Source organism: Corythoichthys intestinalis, chromosome 2 (assembly GCF_030265065.1).
Source record: "Corythoichthys intestinalis isolate RoL2023-P3 chromosome 2, ASM3026506v1, whole genome shotgun sequence".
NCBI lineage: Eukaryota > Metazoa > Chordata > Actinopteri > Syngnathiformes > Syngnathidae > Corythoichthys > Corythoichthys intestinalis.
In genome coordinates this window covers 1,712,085-1,736,995 of record NC_080396.1, presented here as the reverse complement: position 1 = coordinate 1,736,995, position 24,911 = coordinate 1,712,085, and the positions used below count along the sequence as shown (strand labels likewise).

At 39.5% G+C, this 24,911-nt stretch overlaps 1 protein-coding gene across 1 annotated transcript; it reads left to right on the top strand.

Annotated features, from left to right (window-relative positions):
- The first annotated feature begins 349 nt into the window (after positions 1–349).
- On the top strand, positions 350–23,507 carry LOC130911981 (SLIT and NTRK-like protein 5). Its single transcript, XM_057829687.1, has 2 exons — positions 350–791; positions 7,904–23,507. Exon 2 carries the CDS (start codon positions 7,962–7,964, stop codon positions 10,587–10,589), a length of 2,628 nt encoding a protein of 875 aa, XP_057685670.1. The 5' UTR covers positions 350–791; positions 7,904–7,961; the 3' UTR covers positions 10,590–23,507.
- Positions 23,508–24,911: the final 1,404 nt, after the last annotated feature.

The following is a 24,911-nucleotide window of genomic DNA, read 5'->3' as shown; positions in this document are numbered from 1 at the left end:
TGCTTTCCATTCCCTTGCCATGGCAGCCGTGCGAACGGAGGATTTATGCCTTTGGCGCACCCTCTCCTGTTGCCACACGACGGTAATTGTTCCATGATGCGTTTGGCGCTTTCGATGTTGATGAGCACCGGCAGTTTGCGCCAAGCAACTTCCACTAGTTGCGACGTTTCCGAGGAGCCGAACGCGTGAAAGAAGAGGATTTGCGCATCCTTGCACGGACACATGCGCTGAATTAGACGCCATATGATTGGCGTGAGAGGGGGGGGAAAGTGCACACCAAGAAGCTGGCTGGTGCACGCCGCAGCAGACGCGGACGAAGAGAGGGAGGGAGGGAGGAAAGGAGGGGGGGGATTCGTGCTTCTCCCTGCGTGCACATGAATGAAAGTCACGGCTCCGGTCTCCTCTAATGTGGGATTACTGTGCTCTTTTTTTTTTTGCCTTTTTAGCCTTCATTTCCCGCATTTTTGGTTTTTTGAAATGAAAAATTGTGCCTGCCAACTTTGATTCGTGGCGTTCTTTAAAATGACACTGCTGAATTCATCTGCTGGAAGAAGACTGGAGCCAATATCGGCGCGCCAGCTGACTCGTCAATGAGACTGTTATGGAGCTAAACGCAGAGGAGACTTGAATCTTAAGAATTCTCCCGGCTGCTATACCGAAATCCATGTTTGCACCAAGACCGGAGCCCGAAGAAGGGCTATGGGCGTGATATCTTTTTCATTTTAATTTGTTCTTTTTCCCTCTCTCTCGTTGCTGTTGCGGATGCGTTGGCGTTTACAGGCATCTGCACGGTAAGTAGATGATTATTAACCCGCTTTAGAATGAGCTATCCGTGGTACTGAAATGGTTTTGACGTCATTGAAGTTGATTTCTGTATTAGGTGTTTGCAGTTTTACGCATTGCAAATTGTGCATTGCGCAAGAATATTGTGATTCATGGGGAATAAAGTCTATATTGAACGCCAAGTGAATTTTGCTGGTGTGTTAGACGGCACAGATTTGGGCATGTTGCTAGTGTGTAAGCTTTTGTGTTCTTTTAAGGACGAGGGGAAGGGGTGATGGTGTGTATGTGTGTGTGTGTGTGTGAGAGAGAGAGAGAGAGAGAGAGAGAGAGAGAGAGAGAGAGAGAGAGAGAGAGAGAGAGAGAGAGAGAAGAGGAGGAAAGGGAAACTATCTAGGCTTCTAAAGCAGATGTCAGCTTGCAAAATTATTTACCTCTTTAATAAAACTGCAGTAGGATCAATTTTGATTGACTTCTGTTTATTTACCTGAAAGCTAGCAACACGGTAGCAGACGTTTCCGTATTTAAGTGTTTTTTTCCCCCTTCTTCTTTCTTTTTTTTTATAATGTCACCTCAGCCGATTTATCCATTTATGTTGCTTATCTGTGGAACAATACTCCCACCTTCTAAATCCAGGGTTGGGTGACGCTATGCCCTGCCGATGTCTGCTATGTGGGATGAGTGATAAATCTTTTGGCGACAGGGGGTTAAGATTGTGGTGCTTGTTTGAAAAACGAAACAAGACATCTTGTGTATTTGCGAGTGTGTGTACATACAGTAAAAAAAAATATGTACATGAACTCCATGTCTGGATGATTAAATCCATACACATTCGGGCATTTAATTATGACATTTTGGCAACCTTTTCATCTGAATACACACAATAACAACTTTATTATCAGTACGTGCAAATTTCAATTTGGTCTGTGTGTTTTGAATTGTGCATATGTGCTGTGGTTTTATGGGTAACCCTTAAAAATCAAACGACGTGCCTTGTCTGCGTAATGTTAGGCCTGCTTTAGTTTGCGTGTTCAAATTTTGCTCCTAAAAAAGCTGCATTTCTATGGTGTTTAATCAAGGCCAAAGGTATTGTACTCTGGAAAAAATAAAGAAACGATTGAAAGGGGAAAAAATGAAACTGAATGTTTAAGTTTTATTGTTGAATCTTTCAACAGTTCCAAAGTGGCTTAGATTTTTTTTTTTCACTTTCAGATTTTATTTTTTCAGTTTCAAATTTTTGTTTTCACTTTTTTTTTTTCACCTAATGCAATCTTCTCATATGCTTGCAAGCATGACCAGTTGTTTTTCGCAGAAATTGCTGATAATTAGTTTGCCACAAATAATGACCTATTTTGCAAGCTGCGCAGGAAGAGTTAATCACCAACACACCTCCTTATTTGTATATAAGGAAGGCCGAGCTATCTGTTTAGTGTGCATTTACAGCTACACGGCTTGTTCTGTAACTAAATGCACCCAGAAAGTTCTGAAATTAAAACTGTGCAGTATTGATATCTTGCCTCCAGTCTTCATTTAACAATCTAGTCTAGCCGTCTCACCTGAATTTAAAAAACGAACACGCAGAGGATGTGAAAGACTGCCTCCAATACTGTCTTGTTCAGCTGCTCGACACGGAGAATGGAGATTTGAGTGTCCGATTAGGGCTGCAGCTATCGATTATTTTAGTAGTCGATTAATCAATGAACTAGTTAGTTGGAATAGTCAAGTAATCGAATAAGGAACATAAAAAAATTAAATACCTGAGCTTCAAATGGTATAAAAAAATTAATAAATGAGGATCTATGTACAACAAAAGAACAATTGGCCATCTTACATAGCAAAAGTTCGCAAGCTTAAATGCTATAAAATGCAAACTTTTTTTACACTGCTCTTGACAAATGGTCAGACACATATTCCCACAAAAAAAAAAAAAAACGGTTGAAAAGACCTATAAACTAAATTATGAATACATTAAAAAAAAACACTAGCTCAAACAAAAGCTTATGTTGGTCTTAACAGGGAGCAGCTGGATTCAGCCACGTGAAATGAGGCAGACTACAGGGCAGTGTATCCACCCAAATCAATAAAACCAAATGCAAACACTTTCAAAACAAACAACACCTCTTTAATTAAACGAATACTCGAAGCAGCAAAATTTAATTAGAATGTTTTTTTCTAATTGAATACTCGAGTTAATCGATTAATCGTTGCAGCAATATGTCCGATTGATCTGAACCGTTTTTATGTATCACATAGCAGTATGACATACATCCCTTGTGATTATTCAACATACCTCGTTTATTAAGCGAAAGCAGCAAACAGGAAAGTGTTATTGGGGAAAAAAAGAAAAGAGGGAGAGAGATACAGCAAAAGCACAAACAACAACTAGGAACACATTAATCGCCTATCATAGACTTCATAACCTATTGACATGACACGGGAAATGGGGCCAATCTGTAGGGGGCCTATTTTCAAAAACTTCAAATATTTTCAAAACCAAACCTGCTACTGACCTGAAACCAAAACAGGCACCTACCTTAGTCATATATGAGTCGCCATGAGCAGCGGCATCCAAAAATTCAAAGTCGTTCCCTTATAAAATCCCGATTAATTATTTTTATATAAGTGTAACACAATTTAAAATGGCTACAAAAGCCTCAGATTTTACACTAGATCCACAAAAATCCCCAAATGCAGAGATAATCACCTATATTTTCAGGATCAATAGCAATATTTACCATATCATAGAAGTTTTTGACCAAAATAGCAACTTATTTTTTTTTTTAATGTATTTACTGGAAGTTTTCAACAGCTAATAAATCACTCAACTTAACATCAGAAACTTATTACTTGAGGAAAACATGCAGAATCAATTATAGATAATATGTAAATAGATTATTAATAAATTCTACATACAATCACAACTTATTATAGATTAGAACAGCCCTTTATTATCATTATACACTATATACTGTAAGCGAATGAGGCTAACGGCCGCCTGACGTAAACAGAGCTTTTCTGGTGAAAATTCTTATGAATGAATGCTTAAATCCCCGAATTCTTCATAGATATGGACGTAAAACAGCCTGGATTGTTGGTTAAAAGCAAAGAAACCGTGCAGTTGGTGTTTATTTTATGTGTATATGTCAAAGTACAATGCTACTCTGTTAGTGAATGAGGGTAGCGGCTGCCTGACGTAAACAGAACTTTTCTGGCGAAAATTCTTGTGAATAAATGCTTAAATCCCTGAATTCTTTATAGATATGGACGTAAAACAGTCTTGATTCTTGGTCAAAAGCAAAGAAACCATGCAGGTAGCATTTATCTCTTGTAAATATTGCCAACTATGAGGCTAGTCAGCTACGAAAATTAGCCGCCTCCATGTGTAAACAAAGAAGAAAATTCTTGCGAATAAATGCTTCAATCACTGAATTCTTTATAGATATGGATGAAAAACGGTCTCGATGCTTTGTTGAAGGAGCTAAAAAACGGGCAGTTACGCATCTTTTTACATATTTATGTCGAAGAATGACGGCAATGCCGTAGCGGTTCCCATTCTCCCATTGATTTTTTTCACAACGTTTAAAAATGCATGCATGGTACAAAAAATATAATATTTACCTTGAATGAAGATTCAAGCTCAGCCGCCTATGGTAAGGCGTCACGCAAAGAATGACAAAGTGTCACGTCAACAGGTAATGAAGTCTATGGCGTAATGATAGGCCTGCTTTGGTTTGCCTGGTCCCCCCAAAAAAGTGCATTTTTATGGTGTTAAATCAAGGCCAAAGGTATTATAATCTGAAATAAGAAACGATTGGAAAAATAAAATTTGGAACCGAATGTTTTATTCTTGAATCTTTCAAAAGCGGAAAAAAACTGTTTGATTTTTTTTTTGGTTACAAAGGTTTTTCAGGTTCAAAGATTTTTTTTCCCACTTTCAGATCTTATTTTTTCAGTTTGCAATTTTTTTTTCCACATTCAAGTCTGTTTTTCGCTTCCAGATCTTTTTTGTTTTGTTTCAAGACGAGTTGACTTGTGAGACAGCCTATCAAAGCAACCCCAAATGATGCTGCCTTCATGAAATGTGGGTACTTTGATTAATTGTGACGCCACTCTCTCCAATTTATTTTCTTGATACCTGTAGTTAAAGTAATGCTAAGACGAGGAGGGGGCATTCTGCCATGTTAGCTGCACAACAACTGCACACCGCTCTCTCACTGTTTACGTCTTTGCCGTGTAGTAAAGCATTATTTTACGCCAAATTTGTGTTGTCCATGTGGCAGCTACGCGCTCCTCCGACGTTGGCTGGTTTGTTTAGCTGCTTCCTCGGTTCCCCTACCCGCAACGAGTCCGACGAGTTGCAACTTGCCCGCCGCCGGGCTGGTTGCCGATCGGCGAAGAAAATCGACAACCCCGCCGCCGTGTGACATGATCCTGGGTAGTTTTGTGTGATTTTTTGCTTCGAAAGCCGAGAAAAGGACAAAAAAAAACCTCAAAAAACATCACTCAGTTCGGGTTAGCATGTCGGTTAGCTGTCACGCCTCCTGGTTTGTTTATGCTTTCCCCAGCCGGGGCAGGGAAATGACAAAAGCCGGACTAACTCCAGTGGGATAAAATATAGTTTGGAAGGTGCAAGAAGTGGACAGTTTTGACCATTATGGAGTCATTTTGCTATGTCGTACTGAATAAATGCATTTTCAATATTTCATATTCCATTTAGCACAGGACTGTTATTTGTTTTGACCATACCATTTAATTAGCAATTGGGGAAAAAAATACTTCGATAAAAAGAATATCCTGTGAAAATATTGGAGTACAGAGATTGAAATAATCATGACATTTTGCCGCACTGTGTCGTATTTTCCTCATTCTGAATCTTCCCCCTCAATAGGCTGGATTCTAAAGAATGAAAGAATCAGATGAAACAATGACCCTGCCGATGTCATCCCCCAGCTGGGGACGCGAGAGCGCTATAATGACATGGCTAAACGGCAGATTAAAAGACTAATTTATTATCATCTGCGCTTTGCTAAATTGTTGTATATAGTCGAATCGTCTCAAAATTAGGGCTGTCAAAATTATCGCGTTAACAGGGGGTAATGAATTATTTTTAATTAATCACGTTAAAATATTTGACGCAATTAACGCACATGCCCCGCTCAAACAGATTAAAATGACAGCACAGTGCAAATGTTCACTTGTTACTTGTGTTTTTGGGAGTTTTTCGCCCTCTGCTGGCGCTTGGGTGCGGCTGATTTTATGGGCTTCAGCACCCATGAGCATTGTGTAATTATTTACATCAACAATGGCGGGCTACTAGTTTATTTTTGGATTGAAAACTTTATTAAAATGAAAACATTAAGAGGGGTTTTAATATAACATTTCTATAACTTGTACTAACATTTATCTTTTAAGAACAACAAGTCTTTCTATCCATGGATCGCTTTAACAGAATGGCAATAATGTTAATGCCATATTGTTGGTTTATTGTTATAATAAACAAATACAGTACTTTTGTACAGTATGTTGAATGTATATATCCGTCTTGTGTCTTATCATTCCATTCCAACACTAATTTACAGAAAAGTATGGCATATTTTATAGATGGTTTGAATTGCGATGAATTATGACTAATTAATTTTTAAGCTGTAATTAACTCGATTAAAAAATTTTAATCGTTTGACAGCCCTACTCAAAATATGATTCTAATTCACACAATAATGCAATTTAAGATTTTTTTATGCTGTCACAGGCACTTTGGACATTGAGTTTCAATTTTTTTCCCAATGGTTTCTTTTTTTTCAGATTACAATACTTTTGGCCTTGAATCAACAACATAGAAATGCACCTTTTTAGTAGCAAAATTTGAACACGCAAATTAAAGCAGGCCTAACATTACGCAGACAAGGCACGTCGTTTGATCTTAGAGGTTACCCATAAAACTGCAGCACATAAGCACGGTTTGAACACACAGACCAAATAGAAGAATAGAAATAGAAATTGGCATGTACTGGTAATAAAGTTGTTACTGTGTGTATTTAGATGAAAATGGGTTAATGTTGGTGTTATCTTAAAGGGTAGGGTTGGGTATAGTGGTTGTGCTAGGATTATTAATGAATTGCACTAGGGTTAGGGTTATAAGTACAAGGGGTGTGTTTAAGGTTAGGGTTTTAAGTAGGGATGTGGTTAGGGTCTCGGTTCTTGGGTTGCTATTAAGGTAAGGGGTTCGGGAAGGGTTTTGAGACTAGTAGTAAAAAAAGATTTGAATGTGAAAAAAAAAAAATAGAAACTGAAAAAATAAGATCTGAAAAGTGAAAAAAAAATATCCTTGCAACCAAAAAATAATCAACTTTTTAACTGAAAAAAATCAACTTGGGTTAGGGGTTAGGGTTAGTTTTTTTTTTTTTTTTTTTTCGCTTTTGAAAGATTCAAGATTTCTTTTTTTCAGATTACAATACTTTTTGCCTTAATTTGACAACATAGAAATGCACCTTTTTAGGAGCAAAATTTGAACACGCAATCTAAAGCAGGCCTAACATTACGCAGACAAGGCCCCTCGTTTGATTTTAAGGGTTACCTATAAAAGCACAGCACATACGCACAATTTAAAACACACAGACCAAATAGAAATTAGCATGTACTGGTAATCAAGTTGTTATTGTGTGTATTTAAATGATAAGGTTTAATGTTGGGCTAGGGTTGGGTATAGTGGTTGTGCTAGGGTTTTAAGTAGAAGGGTTGTGGTTAGGGTTAGGGTTAGGGTTTTTGGTTCTAGGGTTGCTGTTAAGGTTAGGGGATGAGGAAGGGTTTACTAGAATAAAAGATTTGAATGTGAAATACAAATTTGAAACTGAAAAAAATAAGATCTGAAAATGAAAAAAAATGAGGTCTTAAAGTGGGAAAAAAAATCTTTGAACCTGAAAATATCAACTATGTAGCTGAAAAAAAAAAGAACGTTTTTAAAACTTGAACATTGTTTCATTGTTTTTTTTTTTTCTATCGTTTTGCCCCCCTGAGGTCACAATACTTTTGCCCTTGATTTAACACCATAAATTTCAGGCAACTTTAATGATTAACTACTGTGCGTGTGTAACACAGCGCCCGTCCTTTTTCTTTCCCTCCCCAGATGACAACTCATACTGAGACCCCACTTGAGTGAGCTGGGGCGTCAACACCCAGGAAACATGCATATCTGGGCCCTAAATGTAATCCTTGTGATTGCATCATCTCTAAGGCTGGTCGAGATGTATGACAATTACGGGGAAATCTGCCGCAACCTATGCACGTGCGAGGAGAAGGAAGGCGTCCTCATCGTCAGCTGCGAGAACCGCGGAATCATCAGACTGACGGAGATCAGCCCGGTTCAGTTCTCCGCCTACCACCTCCTGCTGACGGGAAACCTGCTGAAAAAACTCTTGGTCAACGATTTCATCAATTACACCGGAGTGACCATCCTGCACTTGGGAAACAATGACATTTCCGAGATCGAATCCGGCGCCTTCAACGGGCTCCAGGGATTAAAGAGGTTGCACTTGAATAACAACAAAATAGACGCTCTGAAAGATGACACGTTCGCGGGACTGGAGAGTTTGGAATACCTTCAGATCGATTATAATTACATCAGCAACATTGAGCCCAACACTTTGAGCAAGCTGCACCAACTGACGGTGATGATTCTGAATGACAACTTGCTCTCTTTCATGCCCGCTAACATATTTCGCAACGTCCCCCTCACGCACTTGGACCTGCGGGGGAACCGCTTAAAAATGTTTCCGTACATCGGGCTCCTGGAGCACATGGACAAGGTTGTGGAATTACAGCTGGAGGAGAATCCGTGGAACTGCTCATGCGAGCTGATTGCACTCAAGGCCTGGCTGGAGAGTATCGCCTACACGGCTCTAGTGGGAGAAGTGGTGTGCGAGACCCCTTTCAGGCTACACGGGAGGGACCTGGACGAGGTGTCCAAGCAGGAACTCTGCCCGAGGAGGCCCCAAGAGGACACGGTAAGGCCGGCGCCTCCGAGTAGCACCAACGGATATTACCAGACGACGCCGGCGGCCGTCACCGCCTCCGCCACTTCGTCCGCCGTCTTTCGGTCGTCTTCTCGACCTACCAAGGGCACGCGGCAATTCAACCGGACCCGGTTAAAGCCCACGTCCCGACTCCCGGGCGGTAGCCCTTACAACTACGGCCCCATTATTGCTTTTCAGACCAAATCCCCCGTGCCTTTGGACTGCCCCACCGCCTGCACGTGCAACCTGCAGATATCGGAAATCGGATTGAATGTCAATTGCCAAGAGCGAAAGATCGAAAGCATCTCTGACCTGAAACCCAAGCCATACAATCCGAAAAAAATGTACCTTACCGGCAATTACATCCCCGTGGTACGGAGATCAGATTTTGTCGACGCCATCGGATTGGATTTGCTTCACCTTGGAAACAACAGGATAACTGTGATCCATGACAGGGCTTTTGGGGATTTAACAAATCTGCGTAGGCTGTATTTAAATGGTAATCTCATGGACAGGCTCACAGGGGAAATGTTTTTTGGGTTGCAGAACTTGCAATATCTTTATTTAGAATACAATAAAATCAAGGAGGTTGACGGGGGCGCCTTTCGCTACCTTACCAATCTCCAGCTGCTGTTTCTGAATAATAACCTCCTGAAAACATTACCCGTGGGCATTTTTTCCAGCCTCTCCTTGTCTCGGCTTAATCTGCGCAACAACCGCTTCCAAAACCTGCCTGTGAGCGGTGTTTTAGACCAGCTCAAGCTACTGGTGCAGATCGATCTCTTCGAGAACCCCTGGGACTGCTCCTGCGATATCGTGGGAATGAAAATATGGCTGGAGCAGCTCGGCGCCGGCACCGTGGTCAACGAGGTCGTGTGCGAGACGCCCAAACGCCACGCCAAAACCGACCTGCGTTCCGTCTCGTCGGAGCAGCTGTGCCCCGACTACTCCGACGCCTACGTTTCGCCCGCCTCCCCCACCGAGGAGCCGCTAGACGACCGGGCCGTCCCCACGGACGCGCCCCGCAAATTCAACTCCCCCGGCGGCACCGTCCCCCTCTCCGTCCTGATCCTGAGCCTCTTGCTGGTCTTCATCATGTCCGTCTTTGTGGCGGCGGGCCTGTTCGTGGTGGTGATGAAGAAGCGCAAGAAATCCCAGAGCGACCGCGCCAGCACCAACAACTCTGACGTCAGCTCCTTCAATTTGCAGTACAGCCTCTACAGCAACCGCTCCGGCCCGAAAGCCAAGGCGCCGGCCGGTCACGTCTACGAGTACATTCCGCATCCCATGGGTCACATGTGCAAAAACCCTATTTACAGATCCAGGGAAGGGAACGCAGTGGAGGATTACCGCGACCTTCACGAGCTCAAGGTGACTTACAGGAGTACCCCGGACGAGGAGAGGAATCGCAGCATGCTGAGGAGCCCCGCGTACAGCGTCAGCACCATCGAACCGCGCGACGACCCCTCCCCGGTCCAGGATGCGGACCACTTCTTCAGAGGGATCCTGGAGGCCGATAAGCAGTCTCCTCATCAATCCATCCCGGCCCTCCCGGTGGGGGCGAATCTAGAGTACAAGTACACCGGCCCGGTGTCGTACACCTACAACCCCAATTTTGATGTCAGGCGCCAGTTCTTGCACCCGGACAGGATTAGAGAAACGGTGCTCTACGGCACATCGCCCAGTACTGTTTACGTGGAGCCCAACAGAAACGAATACTTGGAGTTAAAAGCAAAACTGCAGTCTGAGCCCGATTACCTCGAAGTTCTTGAGAAACAGACCACCTTCAGCCAGTTCTGAGCCGCAAAGTCATGCAAAATGAAGCATTTTGTCCCGTTTTAACCCTTCGGGAAACTCGGGTGCCTTGGCACATACGGTACACGGACAAGCAGGAGGAAAGTTCTGCGGGGTGTGCCGAACAGTCTTCTTTTTATTTGTGCGACGTGACATTACGAGAACGGCGGATGAACACAAATTGCTAACTAACAATGCAAATTTTATTTTTATATAGCAATGATTTGAAGTGTATAGGTATGCCCAGCTTCAAATTCAGGAATAAAACGACGCGTAGGGTTTATGGTCACAGCCAGAAAATAGAAAAAAAAAATGTTGATACAATCACCCCCTGGAAAAAGAAAAAAAAACAGCAACAGAAAACAAAACAAACTGTACAGCAGATGATAAAACTGTGTAGGATTATTTCCTGCTGTAGTCTGTAAGTAAGTATTTATTGATATAACCTGCCATGTTTCAATATCAAACTTTTGATTCAACATCAACCTGTGTCATACATCACCATTTTCCGAAGGAAGAAAAAAAAAGGCTTTTGTTCGGTTGTTTCATTTCCTGTAGCTTGGCATTGTAAAGTGGCTTTCTAGTTTTCGAAGGAAATGGCACACCCCAAATATATATACATATTTTATATATATGACTGTGTCAATTGACGAGGAAGACAAAAAAAAAAAAAGAAGCGTCTTTGTATGATTTCAGCACTTTTTTGGGAATTAGAAGACAAGCTCACCAGATCTCATATAAACAGAGAGGATTACAGGTAGTCCCCGGGTTACGGCGCACGCGATTTCGACTTTACGAGGCAGGAGTCTCATCCGCCATTTTGTTAGTTGCGTAAACAGTATCTTATTGTACCTTTCAGAATCTTATTTTTTTATTATTAAAAAATGTTCTGTCCTCACTAAAGGTGAAGTTGTTCAGCTTTACAGACATCAAACAATCGTGGTTTTTGAAGCTTTTTACTTCCTTCACGTTTGCAAAACTGTAACACACATACATGTACTCTTATGCAGGAGTAAAAGTGGCTAGAATTTCCTGCCGGAACTCCCTGACTCCTTTTTTTAAATATTGTTTAGGGGCGGTGGGGGACATTGAGGGGGGAGGTCCTTCTTCCTACAACCACTAAAATTCAAAAACTACCTTTGGCACAGTTATAAATATACCGTATTGGCTCGAATATAAGACGGCCCTGATTATAAGAAGACGACCCCCTTTTTCAAGACTCAAGTTTGAAAAACGACTTTTTGAGCACCAAATTAATTTTTATACAGAAAATAATTACATTACATCCAGGGGTGAAAGTGGCTAGAATTTCTCCCAGACGTAAAGATCGTTACGGAGCCAGAAATTGTATTTATCTATTTATTCATTTCATTTGGGGTGGGGGTCAAACCTCTTAAACTACTGAAATGCAAAGAAAACTGTTTTAGCACAGTTATTTCTATAACATATACAAAAACTGATTGTCATTCAAAATTGTATTTTTTCCAAAATAAAAGTAAACAAAAACAGCAATAACCCCAACCCTCATCTCCTAATTTTTATTTTCCCTCATTTCCTCACATACTAAATGCCAAATCTCAATTTGAACTACTTAAGAACATAAGACATTATATTGAAATTGAAGTTAAAGTAAACGTTTTTTTTTTTTTAATAATAAAGTTATAAGTAACATACATGCAAAGTGAAATGGACTATATTTTGAAGATCATGCAAACATTGACTTTTTGAAATCATAAGGAAATGAATAAGTAGCCTAACATAAATATAAGTCCAAAGTGCACATTGACAACTAAGAAGTTCTGAACCTCCCCATCAGAGTAAACAAAACTTAATATGATAAATAAGCCTCCTCAATCCTTTCGTAGCTCTTAAAGGTTTGATCCATTTTATGTTGCATTGCCCTTTTTTTTGTCGCATCAATTCAAACATTTTTTTTTTTTTTTTTGCTGTTCCAGAAAACATGCACATTTAAACCAATCAGAGCTAACCATCTCTGCTGATCACATCAGTATGTCAGTCAATTGAATGGATAAATGGCGTTTTGCTTTGTTGCGTGCATTCGCACATTGACGTGACTCATAATCGTCAGACTCAGATAACTGCAGCATCTGGGGATACCTCCATGCTGTCTGTGGAATAAAATCAATAATAAATGCATGCATGTGTGGCAGCTTAGCATTTTTATATTTTTTGCGTTTTGACAGTTGCTGTCATATTTTCATAATCAAAGCACCGTGTACCGGAACAGCATTCCGGCCCTGAATCTTATACCGGAACTGCGTTCTGGCCCTGAATCTTATACCGGAACTACGTTCCTGACAGTTCTGGCCCACTTTCACCCCTGATTACATCTGAAACAAATGATTATGACAATATATTTGAGAGAAAAAGCATATTATTTTGCCTTATTCAAATCTTAATATCTGAACTAGGGCTGTCAAAATGACTGCGTTAACGCGCGGTAATTAATATTTTTAATTAATCACGTTAAAATATTTGACGCAATTAACGCACATGCCCTGCTCAAACATATTAAAATGACAGCACAGTGGAGTTTCCGCTTGTTACATGTTTTTTGGTGTTTGGCGCCCTCTGCTGGCGCTTGGGTCCAACTGATTTTATGGGTTAGTACCATGAGTGAGCATGGTGTAATTATTGACATCAACAATGGCGAGCTACTAGTTTATTTTTTGATTGAAAATTTCACAAATTTTAATTAAACAAAAACATTAAGAGGGGTTTTAATATAAAATTTCTATAACATTTATCTTTTAAGAACTACAAGTCTTTCTATCCGTGGATCACTTTAAGAGAATGTTAATAATGTTAATGCCATCTTGTTGATTTATTGTTATAATAAACAAATACAGTACTTGTGTACCGTATGTTGAATGTATATATCAGTCTTGTGTCTTATCTTTCCATTCCAACAATAATTAATAGAAAAATATGGCATATTTTATAGATGGTTTGAATTGCAATTAATTACGATTAATTAATTTTTAAGCTGTAATTAACTCGATTAAAAATTTTAATCGTTTGACAGCCCTAATCTGAACATTTAAATATGTAAACTAAAGTGCAATCACATTCGTAAATGAATGGCTTCTGGTTTTTGAAATGTAAATAAACCAATCTATTGTGATAAAACAACAAAAGTGCAATAACTGCATTAACCATCAAAGTGAAGTCTAACTGTAACTAGTCTTGAAACAAATCTGAATAAGGAAAACCACTGCAATAAAACAATGCAAACTGTTTAAATGAGAGTAGCTGAGCTCTGTCATGACAGAACATCACTTCAATGATATCTGGCGCCATCTAGCGTCATGAATGGAGAGAGTAGCTGAGATCTGTCATGACAGAACGTCGTTTCAAAGATATCTGGCGCCATCTAGCGTCATGAATGGGCAGAGTAGCTGAGATCTGTCATGACAGAACATTGCTTCAATGATATTTGGCACCATCTAGCGTCGTGAATGGGTATAATGTCTAGACCACGAATATATGACGACCCCCTCTTTTTCCGTCTTATTTCAATGCAAAAAACACCGTCTTATATTCGGGCCAATATGGTAATATACAATAAAACACAAAAGGTTTCACACACACAGTGGTTAGCACGTTTCCCTCACAGTTCTGAGATCAAGGGTTCAATCCCAGACTCCGGCCTTCCTTTTTGGAGTTCACATGCTCTCCCCGTGCCTGTGGGGGTTATCTCCGGGCACTCCGGTTTCCCTCCACATCCCAAAAACATCCATGGTAGGTTGATCGAACACTCTAAATTGTCCCTAGGTATGACCCTTGTGAGGATAAGCAGCTCGGAAAATGAATGAATGCATGAAAGATTACACACATGCATTTGGCTACTGCATTCCACTGGAACAAGGACAAACTGATTTCCATTCAAAATTGTAGTTTTTCACTGATTTACAAAATTCCATCTAAAACTCAATCTAATTGTTATTTTCCTTCATTTTCTCAAATCTAAAAGCAAAACCTCGAAGAACATAGGATGCACTTTAAAATTGAAGATTATGTAAACATTGACTTTATTTTTTTTTCAAAGTAAGATATAATTAACATACATTAACAATTTAATAAGTACAAATGACATACATTATGCACAGTGAAATGGAATATATTTTCAAGACAAAGCAAACATTGACTTTTTTTTTTAATTATCAGGAAATAAATAAGTAGCTTTACATAAATGAAGTCCAAAGTGACATGGAAACATGGAAGATCAAAATGAAATAAACATCATGAATTCTTTCCTTTCTCTTAAAGATCTGATCAATTTTCCGTTGCATTGCTCCTTTAATTCAACAAGCTCAATTTGTTGTTCCAAAAAATGGAGAGGGCTCTAGCTGCAAACCGCCCTTCTCAGGCTCCTCTTCCGCTCATCTCGGTCCTCTGTTTTGCACCCAACTCTCTTGGGGAGAGAAAACGTGCATTTGAACCAATCAGAGCTAACAATCCTTGCTGATCACATGTCAGTATGTCAGCCACCGTTTGACACCGCTTGTCAGATACAGAGAGAGACCCTGGGAAGAACTACTTAGAATAAATAAATGAATACTAAATATAGGTGGAAACGGATCACGGTACACAAGCACTATATTAGGCTTGTTGTTAAAACTTGTGTATGTAAATCTGGGGTTAGTAGATTGTTCTTATTGGAGATGTATGCCAGAATGGCGTTCCGCCTCAAAATTTCATACCGGTACGCCGTTCCGGCTCCTTACGGCCCACTTTCACCTCTGCTCTTATGTTCAAAATGACACGCATTTTAACAATTAAACACTGAACACAAAGCAATTGGCGTTCAGACGTCCATCTAGTCTGATCAATATGTAAATTTAACTGATTAAATTTGCCCAACAAAAGTCTGCTAGCTTAAATGCTACGAATGCTAATGTATTTAGAATTCTCATCGCAAATCGCTCACACATAACAGCACAAGCTGTGGCGCAGTCGGTAGCTGGAGTTGTCCTGGGACCGAAGGGTCAGCGGTTTGATTTCCGGCTACGACTGCCCACTGCCAAAGTGCCCTAGTGCAAGGCACTGAACCTTAATTTGCCCCCAATGGGTTGGCAGTGCCTTGTATGGCAGCAACACCATTAGTGTGTTAGTGTGAAAGATAAATGTGTGCTAATGTAAAGAGCTATTGCCGTTGTAATGATGTAGATAAATGCGCTATATAAGTGTTCTCCATTTACCATCTTTAAACGTCACGTATTTTAACAGTAAAACACTTGACACAAAGCATTCAGTGTTAAAATGTCCATCTCCTCTGATCAATATGTAAATTTAGCAGATTAAATTAGCCTAATTTGCCTAACAAAAGCCCGCTAGCTTGAATGCTACGAATGCTAACGTATTTACAATTCTCATGGCAAATCGCTCACGCATAACACCACAAGCTGTGGCACAGTTGGTAGCTGAAGTTGTCCTGGTACTAAAGGTTCAGCGGTTCGATTCCTGGCTAAGACTGCCAACTGTCGAAGTGCCTTTGGGTAAGGCACTGAACCCTAATGTGCCCCCGATGAATTGGCAGCGCCTTGCATTGGCAGCAGCACCATCGGTGTGTCAATGTGTGCGTGAAAGGGTAAATGTGTGCTAATGTCTAAACGTCACGCATTTTACCAATCAAAGCAATTGCGGTTCAAGCGTCCATCAAGTCTGATCAATATGTAAATTTAGCACATTAAATTAGCCTAATTTGCCTCACAAAAGTCCGCTAGGTTAAATGCTACGTATGCTAACGAATTTACAATTTTCATAGCAAATCACTCACAAATAACACCACAACTGTGGCGCAGTTTGTAGCCGTAGTTGTCCTGAAGAGTCAGCAGTTCATTTCCCGGCTACGACTGCCCACTGTCAAAAATCTCTTGGGCAAAGCACTGAACCTTAATTTGCACCCAATGGGTTGGCAGTGCCCTGCATGGCAGCAGCACCATTGGTGTGTGAATGTGTGCTAATGTAAAGCGCTTTGGGCATTGCAGCAATGTAGATCAGGGGTCCCCAAACTACAGCCCGCCTCCACATTTGGTCCGGCCCCCTGAACAATACCAGAAAGCATTTTTATTTTATTTATTTTTTTCTCAATAGTGTTATTTATTTCCTGGCCTTTTTCTGTGAAGAACTTATTTGGTTATTATCTATTTTATTAATATTGTTATTATTATTTATTAATATATTATATTATTATTTTATTTACTTTTGTTCCGTGAAGAATCCAGAAAGGGTTATTTGATTGTGGCTTTCTGAAAAACAATAATTTTTTACATTTAGGCACTCCTGCAATCACACTTTTTCTGTGACAAACTGACCCCGGCCCCTCCTCAGAGAAGGGAAAAGTTATGTTGCCCTCACAGGAAAAGGTTTGGGGACCCCTTATGTAGATAAATGCACTATATAAGTACTCTCCATTTACCATCTCTAAACGACACAGATTTTAACAATAAAACAATTGACACAAAGCAATTAAGCGTCCATGTACTGTTTACATAGACTGACGCTGGGCTGCTATAGGTGTGCAAACACCCCAGTAATGGCAGCCAACCACTAGATGGTGACGTACACAAATCTGTACTCGGAATAGTCAATAGAGTAGACAGGCATATTGATGTGTCAAGAGGCACAGGCCAGATTGCGGTCGTTAACATTTGATTTATTATTTCTCTGCAGCCCGGTAGCACGGACCGGTACTGGTCCCCGGCCCTGGGGTTGAAGATCACTGACGTAATGTACACCTGTTCAAAATGACACGCACTTTAAAAATAAAACTTTTTACACAAAAGATATTGTGTTCAAACATCCATCTAGTCCAATCTATATGAAAATTTAGCAGATTAAATTAGCAGACTTTTGTTGGGCAAATTAGAACGCTACGAATGCTAACGCAAAAACTTCATTATAAATGCATACTAGGCCTGAACGATATTTGAAAAAAACTATCATTGCGATTTTTGGGGGGGTTTGCGATAAATTGCGATATCATATATATATATTATAGCTAATAAAAGAGATCCAGGATCTGCACACTTCCTGCTTTTCTGAAGTAAAACTAAAGTTTACATGTTTAAAAAAAAAAAAAAAAACATTGCACTTCCTGCGATGTGACTATTGGGCATGCGCACATTGCGATGGCGATGTTCAAACGTTATATTTTGCAGGCCTAATGCATACACAAACATATATTAGCTGAAACAATTTACAGCCTTATGTGGGCCAAACTAGAGTGAAGCTGTCCTTTATCCATGTCAGATGTCCAGCCAAACCCAACACTGCCACCAGAGGGCAGTGTATCATCCATCATTAAACAAAATAAAACCTTTAGCACTTTTTGCGTAGTTAATTTGTAGGAGTTAATCGTAACTTACGCGGAAATTCTGGTTATGTCGCCAGCGTAGGAACGGAACTTGTTTGTAACCCGTGGACTACCTGTATTTTCAAATGAATCGGGGTGTTCATTCTTAATATATAGAGTTATCGAAACAAACAAGAAAAAAAAGACTCCTAAGTATGATTTGATTATGTTGTGTAATGATGCTATTTTAGTCTGTGTAACACCTATTTTTATACAAGCATTGGCAGAATCTCTATCCCTAATCAAGTCTATGTTTTGGATTGCTTTGCACTTCTTGCACTATATTGACCAAACTATGTTGTTGTCATCAAATAAACATGATGTCGGTTCTCATGATATGAGTAGTGCAAAAATATGAGGAGCTGGGAAGGGGGGAGGGCAGCCAAATGGGGAATATGTATTATGTAAGTATAGACTCTGAGGTCTATGTTATATACGGTATGTGAGGAAAAGGAAGGAGCCCTAGGCTACTTTTTTCCTTCATTCACAGCCATTGACAGCGATAAACGTCAAACGCCTGACATTGAATTCATGTTTTAGTGCTGTTGACGGTGATAGATGTCCAATCAATTTTCCAAGTTTGATGGTCGGTTTCCTTAGATTTAGTGTTTTAAATGGTTAAAAAAAGAAGTTATAGTGGTACCTCTACTTACGCACTTCTCTACAAAGAGAATTTTCAAGTAAAGACACGCCTCAACGTGAAAATATTGCCTCTTGTTATGAAAGAAATTTTAAGGATACAAAAGGCGAAAATACCGTATGGTTGGGACTCGCAGCTTCCAGAGTTTACTGATCGTAACATGCTTATAGCTGCTCTGCCATTGGCTATTACCTAGCATTGTGTTTATTGTGCAATGATCTAATTGTAACATGTATTTGTTACATGTGTTGATGCATTTTTATGCATTATAAAAGAGTTATGTCTGAATTTTGGGGTTCTTGGAAAGAACGCATCTCTACTTACAGAATTTTCAGGTTACAAAACTACTTCCAGAACCAATTAATATCATGAGTAGAGGTACCATTGTACTATGCGGTCACCCAAAAAATTTTTTTTAGAGCTTATCTGGTTGTCCATCATGGTCAACGGCAGCCAGTGAGTTAATAACAATGGTCAAAAAACAAAAAAAGTTCAGTTATTTTAAGTCTTACAGCTGTTTTAAAGCATTGTTTTGGGTGCTGAATCTAAATATGATTTTAGTTTTTTCCCAGTTATACTAACTTAAGATTTGAATTGGACATAATTTTGATTTTTTTCTTTTTAGTATTCCTGGCTCATTCTATCAAGTGGATTTGGAAACTTAAAATTTTGAGTTGAAACTTCTTAATGGAAGTCCAGGTTCCATAAAGTTTGGAGTTTTTAAAATCATAAATTGTTTTATTTTTTTGTTTAGTTTAGTTTAGTTCTCCATCAAAAGTGCCTTGTTTTTTTGTTTATTCCTGACTTACAGTATGTATATCCATTTAATGTTGTAAACTTTAAAATTTGAGTTTTAATTAGCGGGAGTCCAGTTAAATTAAAATTTTGAGTTATAATGACATAGCGGAAATCCAGTTTAATCAAAATATTGTGTTTTACCTGATTTTTTTTTTTTTTTTACATTTTTTTCCATCAAAATCTGACTTGAATTATCATATTCTGCATCCCTTATTATTATTTTTACAGCGTTGTTTCAACATGTCCACAATCACATCCTTTGCAAAAATTAATTATAATAATTAGAAAAAACGAGTTCAATAAGCGTTGCAAATATGCCTTTTTTTTAAAAATATATATTTTTTGTTTGTGATATTTTGTTTCCCATTAAAACAATCCCATATGTTAAATAAAGTTTTTATATAAAATGCATACAGTGGTATGAAAAAGTATTGGAACTTTTTGGAATTTCTCAGATTTCTGCATAAAATCACTATCAAATGTGAAATATGCAATATGAAAACCTATAAATGCTTGGGTGGTGTTAGCCAAAGCAGACACTGTTTTACATCTGTGTGATTTTAACAAAGATCAGATCACATTTGATGTTGATTTTATGCAGAAATGTGAGAAATTTCAAACCACTGTAGTTGAAAAAAATTGTACGGAAAAACAGAAAAACTAATATCAGCTTTGGATTCTGCACCCAAATTACGTAAAATATTTATAGCGGTTAGACCTAAAACGATAACAATAATATTGCCCGGTGTAATCAAATAACCCAATAATCTAATACAAATGGACCTAGACTATCATTAATGGATTAGGACAGGGGTCAGCTACCTATTACACTCTGAAAGCCATTTTGGTCCAGTTTCCATGGAGGAGGGGAGACAGCACTGGGAGCTGGACATGCTTTTTGTCATCTGAAATGAATGTTAACTTGGGTACATCTATAAATATGAGTACATGCTGTTATGTTAACGGATAACACATTGTTATTCTCAGAACACTCACCCATGACATGAATTCACCAATTATGTAAAGTCACGGTGCCACTCAGAAGGTGTACCCATAACGCTTGTGCGTATACAAGTGGCCTAAGTGTTCTGTTAAAAAAAAAAAACCTGACTGGTTCGACTTACTAAAAGGAAGCTAATTTCCTATATTATAACTTGTAAGGGCAACAACGGCGCAAAGGCTTGTGGGTAAACCTTCTGAGTGGCACTGTGACTTTACATATAGTGGTATGAAAAAGTATCTGACCCTTTTGGAATTTCCCACATTTTTTACATAAAATCACACAATTGACAAAACAGTGTCTGCTTTAACTAAAACAACCCAAACATTCATAGGTTTTCATATTTTAATGAGGGTAGCATGCAAACAATCACAGAAGAAGGAAAAATAAGTAAGCGAACCCTCTGCCTAAGGAGACTTAAAGAGCAATTAAAACAATTTTTACCAAACATTTTAATTCAGGTGTGTGCCCAATCACTGATGAGTGGAATAAAGCTGCCCTGCCCATTATAAAACACACACCTGGTAAGAAATGTTTTGATGAGAAGCATTGTCTGATGTCAATCATGGCTCGGTCAAAACAGCTGTCTGAAGACCAATTAAGCATTGTTGATTTGTATAAAGCTGGGAAAGGATACAAAACCATATCTAAAAGTCCGGCTGTTCATCAATCGACAGTCAGAAACGTTGTCTACAAATGGACAGAGTTTGGCACTGTTGCTTCTCTCCCAAGGAGTGGCCGTCCACCAAAGATAATGCCAAGAGTTCAGTGTAGAATACTCAGAGAGGTAAAAAAGAACCCTAGAGCGTCTGCTAAAGACTTACAGACATCACATATACTGTATGTACAACTATAGCCTAGAATGGTGTTCATGGGAGGACTCCACGGAGGAAGCCATTGCTGTCAAAAAAAAAAAAAAAAAACCTGCTCATTTAATGTTTGCAAAAACGCACTTACACACTTCAAGTTTTGGCAAAATATTTTGTGGACTGATGAAACCAAAGTTGAATTGTTTGGGTGTAACACACAATGTCGTGTGTGGAGAAAAAAATTGAACAACTCACCTCATCCCCACCATGAAGCATGGTGGAGGGAGCATCCATCATGATTTGGGGCTGTTTTGCTACCTCAGGGCCTGGACAACTTGTAATCATTAATGTAAGAATGAATTCAAAAGTTTTGCAGGAAAACCTGAGACCATCTGTCAGACAGATGAAGCTAAAAAGAGCATGAATGCTGCAACAATACAATGATCCATAACACAGAAGTAAATCAACTTGAACCTCATTGAGATGCTGTAGTGTGACCTAAAGACAGCGATTCATGCCAGACATTCCAGGAATCCCACTGAACTAGAGCAATTTTGTAGAGAGGAATGGGCCAAGATTAGTCCTGATCGATGTGCCAGACTGATCTGCAGCTACAGGAAGCGTCTGGTTGAAGTTACTTTTGGCGCAAAACATTAAATGTGATGGTTCACTTACTTATTTTTCCCCCTTCTGTAATTGTTTGCATACTATCCTCATTAAAATATGAAAACCTATAAATGTTTGGGTGGTTTTAGTTCAAGCAGAAACTGTTTTTTCATCTGTGCGATTTTGACAAAGATCAGATCACATTTGATGGTGATTTAATGCAGAAATGTGAGAAATTCCAAAAGGTTCAGAAACGTTCATGCCACTCTAGTTGGTGAATTCGTGACACGTGGGATTGTTCTGTTCAAAAAAAAAAAAAAAAAAAAAAAGGTACACAACTGAAGCCTGACTTTTTCTGCTTACTAAAGAAAAGCTAATTTTTTTGTGAAAAATCTCATAAATGCAACATTATATTTTAATCAACTATCCACGTTTAATTTGTAAATTTGAGCCACATCAATAGCCGAATGTGGCTCCAGAGCCGCGGGTTGTCTACCCCCGAATTAGGATGTCAGTGATTCACTCAAGGTGTATCAAATGTCTCCAGTTATGCGTGTTTTGTCGAGCGTTATACCCAAAAGCATGACAAATTCACCACAACGGCCTTGAGATTATTTTTTGTTTTCATTTTTATAAGTATCCCCAAAACAACAAAGCACCGCCTCTGGATTTAGAGTCGGCTGTTTTCTATTTTAAATCCTTAAGTAAACATCCCACACATGTGATTTTTGTGAAATGACCAAAAATAGTTGACCCACTTCAATTCAGTATATAAGGAGGTTTATAAAAACGCGGCACGCAAATGCGATTCGTGGCTTTACGTCTTTGAATGTCAGATTTCTTTTGTTTCACCGCGGCTACCTTTTGTGCAAATGAGCCGCCATCTTTTCATGAAAGAAGCGATGAGAGCAGAAGGCACCATTTGGGAGATGAGGAATCCTGGAACTGAGTGTAACTGTGGACATGTCACAGACGTGAGCAGGGGCAGTGAATCATAGCCAGGATGTGTGTGTGTGTGTGTGTGTTTGTTTCTCTATGTGTGTGTGCGCGTTGGCCTTTCAGATCAGTTTGGCTGACAGCATTTTTGTTTTATGTACATGCATATATATTTTTTCGCTGCTTACGCGCCAAATCTTTAATTAGAATGGACTAGCAGTGCGGCCCGACGTTGCTCGGGTTTGTGTAACGTGAACGCAATACAACCGAATCGCAGATAAAACATACTTTCCTGAGAAATGCAGCTGTAATGTAGTAATAGGAAAAGGACACCATAAAGGGGGTAATGAGCAATCGCTTTTCCAGCTCTCTGTACAGTATTTTAGAGAACAATGAGAGAGACAGTTTTTATGTTTCACACATGCTGCTTTTGTGCCCCAAACACCGCACGCACCAAGAGACAGCACCTCTAATGCACATAAAACACCACAACATAACGAATAACAATTGAAGGGATTCTGACCTTTTAGCCAAATTACCGGAATCAAGCCAGCCGAACAGCCAGACCCGCGCTGGCGCAGCTCCAACGACCCAGGCCGGCGAGACCCCGAAAGCCCGGCCAAAAGGCCAAACTCCGCGCCTTCACCCTAGTCTTAACCAGGGGTGAAATTGGCTAGAATTTGTTGCCGGAACTCCCCGACGTGAAGGTCGCCAGGGAGCCAGAAATTTAAAATTTTTTTTTTTTCCTTTTCTTTTTTTTTTTTTGGCGGGGGGGGGGGGGGGGGGTCAAACTTCTTTACTGAAATGCAAAGAAAACTGTTTTAGCACCGTTATTTCTATAACACATACCAAAACTGATTTTCATTCAAAATTGTATTTTTTTCAATGATTTGCAAAATAAAAGTTAACATAACGAGCAATAACCCCAACCTCCTATTTAAATTGAAGTTAATGGAAACATTTACTTTTTGTTTTTTTTTAATAATAAAGACATAAGTAACATACATTCAGAAAAATAAGTACAAATGACTTATATTATGCATAGTGAAATGGAATATAATTTAAACATCGCACAAACATTGGCTTTTTTAAATCATAAGTAAATGAATAAGTGGCTTAACATAAATGAACAAATATAAGTCCAAAGTGCCCATTGACAGCTAAGATGTTCTGAACCTCCCCATCAGAGCAAATAAAACTAAATAGGATAAATAAGCCTCCTCAACTCTTTCGTTGCTTTTAAAGATTTGATCCATTTTATGTTGCATTGCCCTTTTTTTGTCGCATCAATTAACCTTTTTTTTTTTTTTTTTTTTTTTTTGCTGTTCCAGAAAATATGTACATTTGAACCAATCAGAGCAAACTATCTCTGCTGATCACATGTCAGTATGTCAGCCAATTGAACAGATAAATGGGTCCAGGCTTTTTGCTTTGCTGCGTGCACTCACACGTTGACCTGACTCATCATTGTCAGCAGCTGGGGAAACCTCCATGCCGTCCGTGGAATAAAATAAATAACAAATATTGGTGGAAACGGATTAAGCCACACAAGTACTTTATTATGCTTATTGTTAACACTTCTGTATGCAAATCTGATGTTGGTAGATGGTTTTCTTCTTAGAGATGAAATGCATGTGTGGCAGCTTAGCATTTTTTTTTTTACACAGTGTTTTGACAGTTGCCGTCATATTTTCGGAATCAAAGCACCGTGTACCGGAACAGCATTCCGGCACTGAATCTTATACCGGAACTGCGTTTTGGCCCTGAATCTTAAACCGGAACTGCGTTCCTGACCGTTCTGGCTCACTTTCACCCCTGGTCTTAACCCCTTGTACTGACTCCCTTTTGAAAGCTGGAAAAAAAGGCTTCGAAACACAAGTTGACAATTTATTCTGAGTCGACAGCAATCATACAGCACAAAGGGACCCATGCAAGGATCTATGGTCACCATATCACAAGTCAACAAAAGGTTCCCAAGAAAAAATGACAACCCCTAGTTAAACATTGTCTTTTTTAAGGCTCTCGCGGGGCGGGCCGTGGGCAGGAAGAAGAAGAAGTAGCTCGCTGCTGGGGCAGTTGCCTATCGGTGAAGACAATCGACAACCCCGCCGCATTGTGAAATGATCCGGGGTAGTTTGATGTGATTTTTCGATTCGAAGGG